The 18,297-nt window shown below is 42.8% G+C and overlaps 1 protein-coding gene across 1 annotated transcript in view; it reads right to left on the minus strand.

Annotated features, from left to right (window-relative positions):
• Positions 1–4,733: 4,733 nt before the first annotated feature.
• The window catches only part of MYO15B (myosin XVB), a 203,904-nt gene continuing 190,340 nt past the window's right edge, over positions 4,734–18,297 (minus strand). The window contains exons 49-55 of the mRNA XM_056549601.1: positions 17,449–17,545; positions 15,975–16,123; positions 15,733–15,857; positions 14,062–14,195; positions 10,204–10,337; positions 7,633–7,773; positions 4,734–5,368 (exon numbers count right to left, since the gene is read on the minus strand). Coding sequence (XP_056405576.1) covers positions 5,306–5,368; positions 7,633–7,773; positions 10,204–10,337; positions 14,062–14,195; positions 15,733–15,857; positions 15,975–16,123; positions 17,449–17,545 — 843 coding nt within the window. The 3' untranslated portion in view covers positions 4,734–5,305. The remainder of the gene's footprint in view (positions 5,369–7,632; positions 7,774–10,203; positions 10,338–14,061; positions 14,196–15,732; positions 15,858–15,974; positions 16,124–17,448; positions 17,546–18,297) is intronic.

Below are 18,297 nucleotides of genomic sequence, written 5' to 3' on the forward strand. Positions count from 1 at the left end.
TAGAACACCTCTATGGGTGAATGTACATTTACCGCACCATAGGGAGTTGGAGGGAGCGGGATTCTGGTGCTCTCATGGAGTCAAGTTCGCCCTTCATTTGTTTGGTGATGACCAGGCGTTCTTATCCTTTATCGTGTCTTTCGGAATGCCTTTTATAGGTATCTGAAGATGAGACATGCGATCCAGGTACAATTTGGCTCCCTGACAGTTACCCCTGCCTTTTCTGAAGAGGAGTTGCTCCTGGGCACTGCTGATCTTTCCATGCCACTCACACAGACTTATGCTTTGCATCAATCTGTGGGGCCTATCCCCTTTGATCTTGCCTATTCGAAGTGGATGGTGGATATCCAGTCTCTATCTGCTGATCAGTGGACGGAAGTGGTGAGGACTTATTATTCTACAGTGGTCAGTGCAAGGGACCTGTTCAATATAGCTTTGTGCTCAGATTGCATTATACTCCTGTTAGGTTGAAGCGGATAGGTGTCTCTCCCTCGGATGTCTTTCAGGTGTCTGTCGGCTGTTGGGACCTTTCAGCATGCGTTCTGGTGCTGCCCAAGTGTTGTTCCCTTTTGAAGGGAGGTGATGAAATTCCTGCAGAATTGTCTTGAGTTCTTGTATCTTCTAGTCCATAAGGTTTGTCTCCTTGGTCCTATTAATGAGGTGGAGTTGGGTTCCCAAAGGCGACTCCTGATACTTTTTTTTTTTTTTTTGTGCTCAAATTTTGTGGTTATGTCCTGGAAAGATGCTATTGCCCCACCTTTGTCCTGGTGGATCTCATTTGTCAACAAGTATGTGCCATTGCACTGGACATTGTATATCAGTAGGAAATGCCCAAAAAAAGTTTGATAAACTACGGATGCCTTGGCTGCTCCTGGAGGCCTCATGGACGTTCCTGTATGTCTGTCTCAGTCTTTGTATTGGGATTGTTCAGTGGTGCTCGTGGTGGATTTTCTGCTTGTTATTGTGTTTAGAAAATGCTAAATAAATACTTAAACAGTTCAGACAATTCCACACACTGTGATACTAAATGCATTTGTTTGTTCTTTGTTTTACATACATTTACATACATTTACGTTATTTGGAAAATGGGAAAAGTTGGGGTGATTTGAATTTTGATTATGGGAGAGATTTATTTAGATTTTTCATTTTTAATGTAATTATTTTTTTTACACTTTTTGTCCTCCTTTGGGACATTTATGGGATTCATTTCATTGCTCATACTGATTCATGTAGTACATACAGTACCTCACATACGTGAGAACACTCGTGACATTTTTGTAAATATTTTATTATATCTTTATCATGTGACAACACAAAAAAATGACAATCTGTTACAATAATAGAGCCTTCCTTCTACTACGACAGCCATGCAGACCAATTTGATGATCAACTCAGTTTCCTTGGTTGACCATAGCGAGACCTGTTCTGAATGGAACCTGTCATATAAAACTGCTTTATGGTCTTGCCCACTATGCTGAAGCTCAGTTTCAGGGCCTTGATGATCTTCTTGTTACATAGTGTAACAATTCTTTTTTTATATATCCTTAGAGTTCTTTTCCATGTTGAAACTCCAGTGACCAGTATTAGAAAGTGTGAGAGCTATAACACCAAATTTAAGACACCTGCTCACCCATTCACACCTGATATCTTGTAACACTGATCAGTCAAATGATGCTGGTAAGGGAAATGGGCTAATTGGGCCCAATTTTTATTCCAAGGTTTAGAGATTAATGGTGTGTTGAGTTATTTTGAGGGAACACAACATTAAACACTGTTATACAGGAAGTGCAATCTCTACTTTACATTGAGTGTCATTTCTTCAGTGTTGAAACGTGGAAATAAAGTATTTACAAAAATGTGAGGGTCCCCCCTCCTTCCACTGCCGTCTCTACACTAGGTTCACAGCAGTGACCTCATCAGAAGCAGTGCACACCAGCCACTTGTCACTGGCTACACGATAAAAAGCTACCTGTTAGGTTCACACTGCAGAATTTCTGGGCAGAATTTCTGCCGGAGATCGAGCCAGCAGCGCCAGGACCGAGCAGACTGCAGTGCTGCCACCATAGACTGCAATGTATTTTTGGGTGGATCTTTTGGGAGATCTGCTCAGAAATGCATTGCCATTTATGGGGACGGCAATGTAGTCCACGCGGTCCTAGTGCCGCCGGCTCGATCTCCGGCAGAAATTCCACAGTGTGAACCTAGCCTTACCCTTTCTATTTCCAGTACATCACACACCTACCCACCCACCTCATTGCCTCTTCTGCTCCACCAATGGTTAGCGCACTTCTCAGATCTCCCGAGTAGTCATCGCATGGGCAAGTAATGATGTCTTACAGTCTTAAAATTTCCAGTCTCCACAGCAACTACAATTGAATGAAATGAACCATGAGATCTACACTCCAATTTACCGTAGGCCTCAAGGGTTTGCAGCCTGCTCCTTGACTGCGTACCAAGGGCCTCTGCTGAATGAATTGGGCACAAATACAGTGCAGGTGGGCAGATCAACTAATCGACAGCTTTAGTTTTATGCTAACCCCAAAGCAGCACAGAAGATTAACTGCAAGAACAGGTAAGCCTATTACAGGTTTGTTCAGTGTATGTTAGTAACGCCATCTAATCTGCAGCAACTACAAGAAGTTTTCCTGTCCTCATGGACTAATTGTCCTACAGAACAGTTTTTAATGTTGTCGAATGATGAATTGTTTAACCAAGGAGGGAAGAAGATAGATGAAGGGGAGGAGATGTGATTCTATATTTCAACATAATCATTACTTATTTCTTCTAAGGATTTATCTAACCCTGTTTTGAAGCTCTTAACTGTTCCTGCTTTGAGCAGTTCCTGAGGTAGACTGTTCCATAAATTCACAGCTCTTATGGTAGAGAAAGCTAGTCACCCTTAGAGACTAAACCTTTTCTTCTCCAGGTGGAGGGAGTACCACTTATCTTTTGAGGGAGTTTTACCTGGAACAGTTTATCCCCATAGTTTTTCTATGGTCCATTTATATATTTATATAAGTTTAATTTACTCCCCTCAAGAGTCTTTTCTTAAGACTTAACAAATGTAATTATTTTAATCGTTCATCATAACGAACAAGGACCTTCCTACCTACTTTTAATTGAGTGCATTTGTACCTTTTCCAGCTTCAGGACATCCTTTCTATGTGTTGGTGCCCAAAACTGAACAACATACTCCAGATGAGGCTGTACCAATGCTTTTATAAAGCAGTAGTATTATATTCCTGTCCCGTGAGTCCATGCCTCTTTAAATACATGACAATATCCTGCTGACCTTAGAAACAGCTGATTGACATTGCATGCTGCTCTGTAGACCTTGACCCTGTTCTGTCTATTACTGTCCTAATAATGTTAATGGTAATTCTCCATTTAGATTGGAAACAGTAAATAAGAGACACCTCCACCAATAGTTGTCTGATGGGGCCACAGTGCTCCGGTGAGTGCTGTATCCCCTAGGTTTTCAGGCACAGCTCTTTTTACATTTTGTGGCTGTGCCTGGTTCTTCAGCACACTGCAATTTGATTGAATATTGTTCATCTACCATACATCTGCTGTTTGGAGCTTAAGACTGGTCTTACACAAGCTTTTTACAGTTGTATTTTTGCATCCATATAAGGGTTGGTTCACACTACGTTTTGAGGATATGGGAAGCGGATCCGGCTGGGGGGGGGGGGGGGGAGTGAAAACTGGGCGATTTCGTATCATAGCCGGACCAGGCCCATATCTCATTCATTTGAATACTGCGGTTTTAGGTCTGGTCACAAAACTGGAAACGGGGCAAAATTTAGCCGATCAGAGTCACTATCTGTCTCCGGTCAGCTCATTCAAATGAATGGGATACGGGCCGGGTCCTGTATCTTAAAAACCTAGTGTGAATCCACCCTTACAGACACAAGTCCTGGCCTGACTGCGTTTTTGATGTGGTCATTTGTTAACATGAACATGAAGTAGGCATCTGTATAAAATAGTAATATAGACAGCATCATACAGAGCTGCCTATATAAATATTTCAACAGATAGAACATGTAAATAAACTAAAGAATTAACAAAGCAACATAGAATGTGTCTGCAGATAAGAACAGTTTGGCCCATCTAGTCTGCCCAATATTCTGAATACTTATGAATAGTCTGTGTCCCTACCTTATATGAAGGATAGCCTTTTTGCCTTCCTCTGGATCAACTCAACTCAATAGAGACATATTAGGGTTATAGGTTAAACTTGATGGACTCTGGTCTTTTTTCAACCTTATGAACTATGTTACTATGTTACATATCGTAGTTTAGTTTGTATACCTATCCCATGCATGCCAAAACTCTTTCACAGTGTTTGTAGCTACCACTTCTACAGGAAAGCTATTCCATGTATCCACTACTCTCTCACTCAGTAAAGTAATACTTTCTGATATTACTGCATAAACATTTGTCCCTCTAATATAAAACTATGTCCCCTTGTGGTGTTTTTATTTTTTTAAATACCATGCTGATTCCCTTTAACTATGTGAAGGTTTTATCATATCCTCTCTGTCTCCTCTTTCTTCCAGAATTTAGTTCTGGCTTCTCTACGTTTCATTGCCATTGAACAGCATTAGGAATAGGATTTGGTTGTTGCATCAGATGCCCAATAGGTTTTTATAATGATACATTTAAGTCAATATACTGTTTAATTGTTTTAATATTTTACAGTATATCTTTGATCTTCAGGATCTGTGCGGGTCCCAGTGATCAGCTTGCCCCCTACAGTATTATTAATTTATCAGAATGCTAAGTTTCCAATAGCCAGTCATTTCCAGCTTTAACCCTTTCTTGTCATGGCATCCTCAAGCAGAGCAGTTGTGAAGATAATCTGTTAAAGCTTTGGACATGAGTCCGTCATTCATTCTTGGTGGGATGATTACTAGTTTTGTGTCTTTGGTCAGCTTTATAAAAAGGAGATCCTCCTTGTATTCCTTTTGACATCTGAGTATAGCTAGATCAGGGGCATTGGACATTACCAACAATTAATAATTGGCTATAGACATTAGTTTAACAATAAAATTACACTTTAGTTTTAATATCCATAGCTGAGATTGTCCATAGTTATCTTTAGAGTAAAGAACAGAATTTGCAGATTTGCACAACTGATCCAAGCCCAGTGAGACACTTTTAACACTTTAAGGACACCGAGGGTGTTTTCAGTCCTGTGCATACTTTTGTAGAAGAATAATCTTTACATGCAGTCATTTACTTTAGATCAGGAGAATCATTAGCTAGGAAATAACTTAGGTTAATATATCAAAAGGTTTTGTGCTCAGGGGGCAGCGGTTTCCTGGGTCTCTATGATTAAGGCCATTGTATGGTACAGCTCTTTGGCCTGTAAAAGAAAGAAATATAAAAGGTTAGATCATTCTCAGGTAAAGTATGCACAGTTTGCCCAGATTCACTTACAACCTTTTACAAAGCATCAATGAAAAATAGCAAACATGGATCTTTGCAGGCGCATGGACAGCAGTAGATAAAAGTTCATGGAGTCTTCAATACATATAGATGTTTATTTTAAGCACATAAAAGCAACGCGTTTCCTGCCCGTAGCGGGCACTTCATCAGGCAAGTGTGCATGTATACAGGTATCAGAGAAAACACATTTAAATAGACGGTACAAGCAAAAGGTCAAGTCAATTAAGCTATTCTGGACAGAATTACGGAGTCCAGAGGAACACAGTTACGTAACAAAACATCATACAAATGTCTAAACAAACTTATCACAGATAGAGGTATTATAGTCTCTTGTAGATGCAGAGACACAGAAAGTTATAAAATCAAAGAAAAAGGAAAATATGATAGCCGCAAAATCTCCAATCGCTGGCTAGCAGATGGGTTTAGGTTCCAGCTGCCCAGTGCTGGAGTAGTCTGATTTTATGAATGACGACGCTACAGATACTGTAGCGAGGCTGAGAGTGGGCGGGGCCAGTGAACGCACTAGCTGAATATAGATTCATGAATGAACGGCGCTATAGATCCTGTGGCGAAGCTAGTGGTAGGTAGAATAGGAACACACACTGGCTAGATAAAAAGCAGTGATCATGCGCTGATTTTAATTAGACAAATATAGATGGAAAGAACCTGTGCTCCACTAGTTATGGGGGAGCCGGCAGAAAGCCGAGACTTGCAAGTGAGAAACACGGAGACAAACCCCGATGAATAGAAAGGGTATTAACCCCTAGCAACCAGGTAATAGTAATTAAAAATCTAAAATAGTACTATTATTATTTTTAATTAGATTTTAGATTTTTAATTACTATTACCTGGTTGCTAGGGGTTACTACCCTTTCTATTCATCGGGGTTTGTCTCCGTGTTTAAATTAAAATCAGTGCATGATCACTGCTTTCTATCTAGCCAGTGTGTGTTCCTATTCTACCTACCACTAGCTTCGCCACAGGATCTATAGCGCCGTTCATTCATGAATCCATATTCAGCTAGTGCGTTCACTGGCCCCGCCCACTCTCAGCCTCGCTACAGTATCTGTAGCGTCGCTCATTCTTAAAATCAGACTACTCCAGTACTGGGCAGCCGGAACCTAAACCCGTCCGCTAGCCAGCGCTTGAAGATTCTGCGGCTATCATATTTTCCTTTTTCTTTGATTTTATAACTTTCTGTGTCTCTGCATCCACTAAAGACTATAATACCTCTATCTGTGATAAGTTTGTTTAGACATTTGTATGATGTTTTGTTACGTAACTGTGTTCCTCTGGACTCCGTAATTCTGTCCAGAATAGCTTAATTGACTTGACCTTTTGCTTGTACCGTCTATTTAAATGTGTTTTCTCTGATACCTGTATACATGCACACTTGCCTGATGAAGTGCCCACTACGGGCAGGAAACGCGTTGCTTTTATGTGCTTAAAATAAACATCTATATGTATTGAAGACTCCATGAACTTTTATCTACTGCTGTCCATGCGCCTGCAAAGATCCATGTTTGCTATTTTTCATTGATGCTATTTGGACCGGTGAACCAGGATAGACCGGAGGATCGTGGCTGCTGACAACCTAACCTGATCAATACGCTGTATGGTGTTGTGCCCTTAGCGCAACACATTGTGGTAAGTGTGACCTTTATTGCACTTATTCACTGTCCAAAAACATATCACACTAAGGGCGCGTGTTCCCTCTTTTTTTCCCTTTTGTCTTTGCAACCTTTTACAAAGGGCAATTATCTGCCTAGGAATGTTCCTTCCTGTTAAAGGGACAGTGATCACCTGATGAATGAGCAAACAGTCTTTGGTTGGCTGACTGAATCTTTGGTGCAGCCATATAAATTAACGTGCACACATTTCCTGTGTAACCAGAGGAGGTGCAGCTGTCAATGATACATTTAAAGGCCCACACGATTGATTGAGCCTTGTAAAGGACCAGCAAACAAACACTGCTCACCAGTGTCGTCCCATCTAAAATAATACCATCTTAAATACCTAAATTATGTGCCAATTACACATAAAAAAAATAAAAAATAAAATATCTATTTATATTTGTGTAAAACAAATTTCCTGACATAAATCCCTGTTTTTTACAATCCTTTACCAAGCAAAGTCACTTGATTTATATTGTTCCTGCTAAGATTTGCCAAAACTACTCACCTCCTGGAGTTCAATCCACAGCGTGTGAGGATCAGCAGCTGTGCCATAGTGTAGCTCCACTCCTGGAAGTGTGTTGCTATCCAGAGGGCGCATGGTGCGCATACTGTGTACTTCATGTAGATTGACAGTGATGCTTGGTTGCTGTGTACAAGAGAAATCATTTCAAAATATTTTCATTAAGGTTACACAGAAAGAAAATAAGCAGTAAGGAAATGTATAACAAGTACTATGAGGGGATCGGCCAGTAGCATCTGCAGGCAGTCAGGAAAAATACATTTAGAATACGTTCACACGTACACAAATTTGATGCACATCAAATCTGCGCAGGATCCTGTATGTGTGAACGTACCCTAATACTGTTCAAAATTTTGACAGCATGAAAGTAGATAGGGCCGACAGAATCTGCACCATATTTGTCTTGTCAAGAATCTTGTTAGGCATTTTTCCTTACATCAACTCTTGGCTGGCTTACTTGATACCAATATTTTACACTAACATAAGGGGCACTCAGTAGTAATAAATTTGGTGTCTCTTCTGGTGCCTCTTGGCATCTCCACCCCCCCCCCTTTTTTTTTCTTTTTATCAGGCTATTGAGGAGCAGAACTGTCTAAAACACATAATAAATCTGGCACCAGTATTTTTGTACAATCAGTGCCAGCACTTAGGTGTATCTTAATTGGTACATTTCCTCTATAGCAGTGATGGCGAACCTTTTTGAGCCAGAGTGCCCAAACTGAAATGCACGCCAACTTTTTTTCCCTCAAAGTGCCAGCACAGCAATTAAATCAGAATACTGAGGTTTAAGTTTAGAAAAAACAACTCATACAGTTGCCATAACTAATTAACATCTTTTGTTTTAAAAGAAGAACACAACAACAGAGATCAATGATCCAAACCTGTTTTTTTTTTTATTGAAAAAACATCAATTCTAGTAAAGAAAACACACTGGTGGTTGGTGGTTCATCACCTAAATAAGCACCTATTCCCACCTATCCACCTGCAGCTTGCACGCATCCTACATGCTGCTTTGGCACAGTTTACATCAGAATTACATCCGGTTTTGGTGCAGCTTTGCATGTATGTCAATAGATCTGCATTTTTTTTCAGGTTTCTGATCGTCCAGCTACACCAAAGCTAAACCGTGCCAAAGATGCGTACAAGGGGATGCTCAACTTGTGATATGATTACATACCAGACTGAAATTGTATGAAGTGCTGTGTGTGAGGTGTGCTTGAGGGGTGCTGTGTGTGGGGGTAATGTGCAGACCTGCGTCCTCTGAAGGCAGAGCAGGGGTAGGGGAGATGAGTGCAGTGTATATATATATATATATATATATATATATATATATATATATATATAAATAAATCATCCCCAGTCTGTGATGTCGACACCCCCCCCTTATCCCCAGCCCGTGCTGTATGTCCCCCTTCACACACAGAAATCATCCCCTTATCCCCAGCCCACGCAGTATGTCTCCCTTCACACATAGAAATCATCCCCTTATCCCCAGCCCATGCAGTATGTCCCCGTTCACACATAGAAATTATCCCCAGTCTGTGATGTCCCCCCCTTACCCCAGCCCGTGCAGTATGCCCCCCTTCACACATAGAAATCATCCCCAGTCTGTGATGTCCCCCCCCCTTACCCCAGCCCGTGCAGTATGTCCCCCTTCACACATAGAAATCTTCCCCAGTCTGTGATGTCCCCCCTCCCCTTATCCCCAGCCCGTGCAGTATGTCCCCCTTCACACATAGAAATCATCCCCAGTCTGTGATGGTCCCCCCCACCCCTTATCCCCAGCCGGTGCAGTATGTCCCCCTTCACACATAGAAACCATCCCAGTCTGTGATGCCCCCCTTATCCCCAGCCCTTGCAGTATGTCCCCCTTCACACATAGAAATCATCCCCAGTCTGTGATGTCCCGTCCCCCCTTATCCCCAGCCCGTGCAGTATGTCCCCCTTCACACATAGAAATCATCCCCAGTCTGTGATGTCCCCCCCTTATCCCCAGCCCGTGCAGTATGTCCCCCTTCACACATAGAAATCATCCCCAGTCTGTGATGTCCCCAGCCCATGCAGTATATCCCCCTTCACACATAGAAATCATTAGAGAGGGAAGATGAGGAGCAGTGTACGTCCTCTCTCCCCTGCTCTGGCTTCTTTTTCCTGTGGAAACTTGCGTCCTCTGAAGGCAGAGCAGGGGGAGAGGAGATGAAAAGCAGTGTATGTCCTCTCTCCCCTGCTCTGCCTTCTTTCTCCCATGCAGACCTGCGTCCTCTGGGAGGGGGAGATGAGGGGGGCGTGGCTTCTTTCTCCCATGCAGACCTGCGTCCTCTGCTCTGCCTTCGCTCCCCCCACCTCTAGCTTCAGAAACCTTCGGAGAGCTGAGGGGAGGAGCGGTCGCAAGTCTGCACGGGTCACAAGTTTCCACCTCACACCAGCGGAGCGCATCAAAAGGCATCCATGGCGAACTATGGCCGCGTGCCCACAGAGGGGGCTCGGCGCGCCACCTGTGGCACGCATGCCATAGGTTCGTCATCACTGCTCTGTAGAGACATAGCATAAACATACCGTACTGTTGTTTTGTAGTATGAGAAATTGTTGATGGTTAACAGCCACGAAACAAGGGGTGAGAATGTGAGGCTCGCTGATCCTTTTTACTTGGTATATATTGTAATCAAAGAGTGGAAGTGCAGATACAGTTTCTACAGAGATGAGAATAAATTATTAATTTCCATATACACAAAGTTTAAGTTGGTTTAAAACATTACCATCATGTAAAAACAATTGTCACGCAGACATGTCAAAAGTTTTGATTGGTTGGGGTCAAGGTGTTGATACCCCTACGATCCCTAGATCTGGGAAAAATTTACAACTAGAATACCACTACCCACTACTATTTTTTGTCACATGAATCAGGATCAACAAAAGAAGGTCACACCTGTTAGTGACCACACATTGGTCCACTGTTTGGTATCCTTTTGCCCCATGGTAAGAGCCACTGGCCCACTCCAACTCGACAAACCGTCTTAAGGGGAATGGTACATTTTTTTCTTTCCAAACCAGTCTCCTTTATTGCCAATCCATTAAATTCCCATGTTCCCACATGACTCCAAGGTCAAGTGTTTCAGTGGTGGAAGACGACCAAGCTTATCACTAAAGGTGACTTCCTGGACCATGGTGAGTAAGATTCCTCCCTGTGAGTACCATTACACAAATCAGCATTTGCTCATTTGTTGGCAAACTGATAGCCGTATTACACGAAACAATATTGGCCTGTTCCGCCAATATTCGCCCGGTGTAATAGGGCTGGAGTTCAGACAAGCACTTTTTTTTTTTTTGCACAGCAAAACTTCTGGCCTGTCCCTATGATGTGCTAAGTCATCAACTCATGTTAGAAACAACATCATGTTTGCCAAGAAAAGTAAATATTTTGCATACCACATATGTATGAAAATATTATCCATCTTTCTAAGGCTGGGTTCACACCACGTTTTTCAAATACGGTAACCGTATACGGTTTTCCGCAAAAAAAGTATACGACCGTATCCGAAACCGTATGCGTAGAGAATGCATTGTAAACCGTATTCCAAATGTTGTGTACGGTTGCATCCGTTTTGCCGAAAATACGGTTTTGCCGACTTTTCAACTGTAGGCAAAAATGCTGTCGATCACGTTTTTGCCTCCGGTTGGAAAACTGTATGCGAACCGTATGCGGTTCTTTTAACATTGTTGTCTATGAGAACCATACACAGAATTTCAGAATACGGTTGCACACGGTTTTTCTAATCCGTTTTTGGAGTTGACACATGGCGCAGATTGGAATTTCAATAGAACAATAGTAACTTTATTAAATTGCTGGAAAACTAATTCCAACAAAATAGCAAAACCGTTGGCAAAAACTGATGCAAACGGATAGAACCGTACGGGGAAAAACCGTATACGTTTTAATTTGGAGTCATACGGTTGTATACGGTTGCATACGGTTTTTGCCATACGTTTTTTAGCGGAAAACCGTATACGGTAACCGTATTTGAAAAACGTGGTGTGAACCCAGCCTAATGAACACAGACAAGTAAGAACAAGGATGACCACCTAAAAACGTGTAAAATGCTTATATTGTGGTACAAACAAAACTGTGTGTGTGGAGTAGGGAAGGGGTGGAGTACAACAATATGTAACACCCCTGACAAAAATGTTTGGTACAATCATTAAAAAAAATCCCTTTCCAAAGGGTAATCATGCCATAATATACCCCACACACAAAAAAGATAAATATGTAAACATCTCTAAAACTCAGAGTAATGTGTACCAGATAACAAATATTAACGTAACATATCTCACCAATGAAGAAACAGCATCCTATAGTAATATATCACCATGACCTTAAAATACAAATTTTGAGAACCATAGAAGGAGTAAAGTGCAATATATAGTTGGCCGGCCAGTAGGATCTTAGGCATGCCATGGTTTATATTCTTGTTAAACATGATGTTGTTTTACATGTCAAACATTCTTTTTATATAATGTGTGGGGAGCACACCCTGGGCACTGTAGCAGTGAATCCAGTTCCTGACCTAGACATAAAACCAACTTGTCAGCAGCCGCTTTGTAAATGAGGCTGTTTACAATTGGGTGTCACTGATAGAGTGTAGTGCACCATGCTGGATTACAACCTATCATGTAACTGGCACCCTGTGTATGCCTTAACTGTGTGCAACTATAATACTTAGCAGCTACCCCCCTCATATATAGATAGATAGATATATTAGGCGTGAGTTGCTGTTTATTAGTATTTTGCACCTGTGCAACCTCCCTTTATATAGCATTGTGGCTGATCGGCATCATAATGGGAATAGTTGCCTAACCTGTCATTGTACCAGTAAGTCTGGCCTTTTTTCTGTGATTTTTTTTTTTAGTGATCTGTTTAGTGTCCCAACTTTATACTATCCAGTATATTTCATTAAATAAGCCAAATTTACATGCATTTACCACACTGTGTGATCACAGAAAACAATTTGTGATTCCTATACTGTCAATGGCTCTTATGCACACCAGGTTCAGTACAACTGAACTTTTTCTGTCTGTCTACTTCTGGTCTCCAGGAACTAAATTGCTTGTGGGATCTTGCAGAAGTCTACATGGTTTTATGACCCTGGACAGTTCTAGGCATTTCTTAAGGTGCTGCAGAGTTATTTGGATCACCCTTCTCTCCTTGAGCTGAGTGTTTTCTAGCCACTTAACTGCTTCCCAGAAACTTTTGTCAAAAGTTGACCTAACTTGCCAACTTTAACAGGACAGACAACTGCCAAAAAAATCTATGGAGGGGGGGGGGGGCCTTCCTAATTCTCCCCTGTCAGATCTTACGGGGGGGGGGGGGGGGGGGGGGAGAGAAGAGAAGGATAGGGTATGGGCAGATCAGAAGAGATTGCTCTTGAAAATATATGGTACATTTAGTTAATTAAAGACCTCTCCTACCCCACCCAGTCAATGGCACAGGGTAACATTACAATGCTGTGAAACTATGTAGACAGCGAACCCAGTCAAATAGCTCTTACCCCTGGAAATGGTGTAAAAAAAATAGCCAACGGGAGCAGCTGCTTCCATTGCTTTGTTTTTATGTTTCTGTTATAATGTTATGGTTTTATGCCTGACATTCATGTGCTGTCTTTTACCTGATACTTATCCATCATCAATTTAAGGGTATGAATAACTGTTCTAACAATTTGACTGTAATGTCTGGCTCTGGCCGAACATGTAGAGTTAAATGACTCTAGTTGGACTGGAGCTGCTTGGAGCTCACTTGTGTCGTCTGAGTGTAGTTCTCAGCTCTGTTAACTATCTGGGAGGTGTATCCCTGATCACCTGCCTATATACGGTAAGCTAGAAGCAGTGATCAGTTCATTGTCTGTAAAAGGTTATACCTTAGCTGACACCTCCTGCTTACTGGATACCTGCTTGTTTATTGATCTTTGGCTTTTCCCTTGACTCTTCTCTTGCTCGGCGTTCCTGTACTCCGCTATTTCCTGGTACCAACCTCCGCTAGACTGACATTGATTTGACCGTGTGTGTGTGTGTGTCTTAGTGTATCTCTGTTAGTTTGTGTGCCTCCAGCTGTTTCCCGACTCCTACTATTTTTGTATTTTATTGTTTTGACAACACTGCCCCAGCACTTATGTTCGTGGTTGTCGATCCATCACTAAGGGCGGATAGGCAATAGGTAGGGACAGTGGCTGTGGGTGAGTTAGAACTTCACTATTCCCTGCCCATATGTGACTTTGGCATTTTACTAATGTATGCTACAACTTACAAAAGGACTGTCCCTGCCAGCAGCATATTCACGGCAGGGCTAGATTTCCTGGTATTATTTGCATAGATCCCATTGACTCATGACCATGTCACTTGAAAGCTTCGGTAGAGCATCTTTACCTAAAAACCGCAGCTTGGCCTGATCGACATTGAGACTCTGCAAAGTCCTCAGCTCCTGTAGGAGGTTTTGCTGCACAGTCTGTAGATTCAGACGATTCTGCACAGACAAAGGAATGTATCCCAGCAAATCTTGTCTGTAAAAGAGAAAACATATCTGAAAGTTGATTCTCTGTGTGTACAGTGGATGGTTTTCTTTAGAGGTACAGCTGTACAATATTTAATCATTTTTTAACTTTGTTGCTTAAAATATTCTTGCTCTGTAGTTCACTAGATTTCTTTCACAACGTGTGTAGGAGATCAGTGGAGCAGTTACCCATGACAACCACTCGGATAGTATTTTACATTTTTAGGAAGCTCTCTGAAAAATGAAAGCTGAAATATGATTGGTTGCTATGGGCAACTGCTTCACTGTACTTCTGCACAAGTATTGATAAATCTGCCCCTTAATGTAGTTCGGACAACAGTCACTTCTTCCAGCCTCCGCATACGCATGAACGTTTGGCACTGCCAAATGTTCATGTTGTCTATGGGGAGGGCTAACCCACAATCAGACAGCTCTGGCGCTGGCTTTTCCTATATTCAGTGGAATCCTCTTATGTGCAATGGGGTGGTGAGGTCTGCAGACAACAGCATCATGACATTATTGAGACTATAGTCTGCGTCTGTCACAACAGTCATGTGTGCCTCTTAGTGTGAAATGTGAGGTTTATAATGTAGAGTACCGTATTTTTCGCCATATAAGATGCACTTTTTCTTCCCCAAAACTGGGGAAAGTTGGTGCGTCTTATACGGCGAATACACACCTATCGGGTCGGTCCCTGCGGCCATCAACGGCCGGGACCCACGGCTAATACAGGACATCACCGATCGCGGTGATGCCCTGTATTAACCCTTCTGACGCGGCGATCAAAGCTGACCGCCGCGTCAGAAGCGAAAGTGACACTAAGCCGGCACTAAGCTCAGTCGGGCTGTTCGGGACTGCCGCGGTGAAAGCGCGGCGTCCCGAACAGCTTACAGGACACCGGGAAAGACCTTACATGCCTCCTCGGTGTCTGCTCCGTGGCGGGATCCCCTGCATGGCGGCGCTCTCCTTCGACGTCATTACGTCATCGCGCACGCCGTCCCTTCATCCAATAGGAGCGGCATGCGTAGTGACATGATGACGGCGACAGAGAGAGCGTAGATCCCGGGGAAGAAGACGTCCGGTGCGTCGGGGACACCACGAGGATGCGGCGACAGTAATGTAGCGATATCCAGGGCAGCGGTGACGGGTCCGGAGCGGCGCTGACACGTGAGTATTACCTCCTATCCAGTGGTCTTCAAACTGCGGACCTCCAGATGTTGCCAAACTGCAACTCCCAGCATGCCCGGACAGCCAACGGCTGTCCGGGCATGCTGGGAGTTGTAGTTTTGCAACATCTGGAGGTCTGCAGGTTGAAGATCACTGTTGGGTGCAGAATCTTTTTTTTCTAGATTTTGCACCTTTAAAATTGGGTGCGTCTTATATGCCGGTGCGTCCTATAGGGCGAAAAATACGGTAATGTGTGACCTGGTGAACAGAGAGGGTACTACATGTAAGTACTATATACCCTAATACCCAGGCACAATATCATCCCCAAAAATCACACCACTATATTAATTATACTTCATAGAAATGATGTGACTACTCACTTATCTGGAGGAGTGCTTATTCCCTTTATCCGATGCAGAATAGCAGCCACTTTCCCAGTGTACATCTCCAGCTTATCTGGTGGGCTCAATAACAAAGCTTTTCCTTGCATGTAATCATAATATACCTAAATAGAGAAACATCATAGACCTTATAATGGAGCACTATTAATGTATCTTATATTATTTATTTTATGCTGTCATGTATAAATAGATGTCCTTTTTCTTAGTATGATATGGTGTACCTGGCTGTAATGTACTTGCACAAATAGTTCACTGCGCCCCTTCAAAGTGGCTTTCCATGTAACTCTTCTAAATTCCAGCGTCACAGAGTTGTCCTGGAGAAGGAAATCATGGATATAGTCCCCAGCACGCATGGGACGCACCACTTCCCCTGTAACAAGCAAAATCTGTCATACATGTTCAGCCACTTACTTTCTTCACCTTCAAGAAGAAAAGTCTACTTTCTTCACTTTAGTAAATAATTGTTTTTTCTTACTGCATTTAAATATTTCTCTGCTATTTATCCTGGGAATATATATGAATTAATTGACAAACAGGTGTTACCATTACTGTAAGGGGTGTGTCTAGGCTGATACTGTTTATTAAGCTTCAACTGTGTTAGACAACAATGTTCTCACATTGTATTTGATCTTCATTTTGTGAACAAAAATCAAAAGTGAAAAAAAAAAGGTCTTAAAGGAGAAATGTGACGCAAAACTTTTGCCTTTCCTTGTGCCCGGGCTGCAAAAAAAAACAACTTTATCTCCCCTTCCTACATTCCCCCGTTGTGCCGATATTGGCCTCCCAGTCCTCTGGCACTGCTCGGCTCCCTGCTTCTTAGGCTTGGAACATCACACTGCAGTCAGCGTGTCGCCAGCTGCAGAGATGTCCTGCCTTGGCCAGTGATAGGCTGAGTGCAGTGTCATCTAAGGAGCTCGGGCCCCGCCTTCTCCCTGCTGCCCGGGCTCCCTACATGACAGTGCGCTCAGCCTATCACCAGCCGAGGCAGGACATTGCTGTGGCCGGTAAAACGCTGACTACAGTGTGACGTTCCGAGCCTAAGAAGCAGGGACCCGAGCAGTGTCGGAGGACTGGGATGCCGATATTGGCGCAACGGGGGAATGTAAGAAGGTGAGTTAAAGTTTTTTTTTGGTTTTTGCAGCCCTGGCACAAGGGAAGGTAAAAGTTTTGCGCCTCATTTCTCCTTTAAAAACTGTGTGAAAACTAAAAATACTGTGTAAATATAGCCTTAGACTGTATAAGGGCCATGCTCTATTGACAAGGGGAAAGGTAACAACCAGTTAAATTCATTTATTATTAAGTATTCCGCCCTTTAATACTAGATGTCGATGTCTGATCGTGGGGGTCCCGTCCCTCGGACCCCCTGCGATCTCTCTGCTACTCCAGTCTCAGAAATGCTGGGTTTCCAAGACATCATGCCCCCTCCATTCATGTCTATGGGAGGGGGCGTGACGGCCATGCCATCCGTATTGGAAACCTAGTGCCTTTGAGACTGGAGCATCACCCAGAATTCTGAGACCGGGGGGGTCCCAGTGGCCACCACCATCAGCATCAGACGTCTTGTCCCCTATCCTGTGGATAGGGGATAAGATGTCTAAGGACGAAATACCCCATTAAGACAAATGCAAAACAGACATGTCAGGAGAGCCAACTGTTGTATTCTTTATGTGCGTCTCCAAAACCGCTAGAAATTACCTTTATTTTTGTTAGCAAATACAGCAAATTCTTCCACTTCTCGTGGTTCTGTGACCAACAGCTGCTCACAGATTTCCAGTACAAGGTCGGCTGCAACCTAGTGCACAAGAAGAGAAACAATCAGATTTTTAACTTAGGAAATAGTTGTGGTCTCTTTAACTGGTTGTCTTTAAGAGCATTTTTCCCCAAAGCAATAAGTCAACCATTTCTTAAAGAGTTATTCTCAACCAAAGTTATCTCCTATCTCCAATATAATTATGGAAAAGATCAGCATGTATTGTCACATAGACCCTGGCTGCAAAATCTCCCTATTTATTTGTTAACTAGCAGTGTACCCGGCATTTCCTGGTCTTCCTACCTAAACCTTGTGAAAGAGGAAAAGCAACAATGATGCACTTGTCCCCTATACCTGCCTGAAGGACAGTCGGCAGGATGTTTAAAAGTCCCCGGCAATCTCTGCAGCCCAAGACTAACATGATCAGGAGGTCTACAGAAAGTCCCATAAACTTGTATGGGATTTTAGACAAGAAAAAAAAGCACCCTTACATAATGGGTGGGTAAGGGTTAATTTTACTCAACTATATTTTTAGTTGACAAAGATATCCAGCTGTTTGGAAGTTATGCTGGAACAAATGTACACATATGCATACACGTTGAATGTTACCGTATTTTTCGCCGTATAAGACGCACTTTTTCTTCCCCAAAACTGGGGGGGAAAAGTCGGTGCGTATTATACAGCGAATACACCCCTATCGCGGCGGTCCCTGCGGCCATCAACGGCCGGGACCCGCGGCTAATACAGGACATCACCGATCGCGGTGATGCCCTGTATTAACCCTTCAGACGCGG

The sequence above is a fragment of the Hyla sarda genome, chromosome 13, assembly GCF_029499605.1.
Source record: "Hyla sarda isolate aHylSar1 chromosome 13, aHylSar1.hap1, whole genome shotgun sequence".
NCBI lineage: Eukaryota > Metazoa > Chordata > Amphibia > Anura > Hylidae > Hyla > Hyla sarda.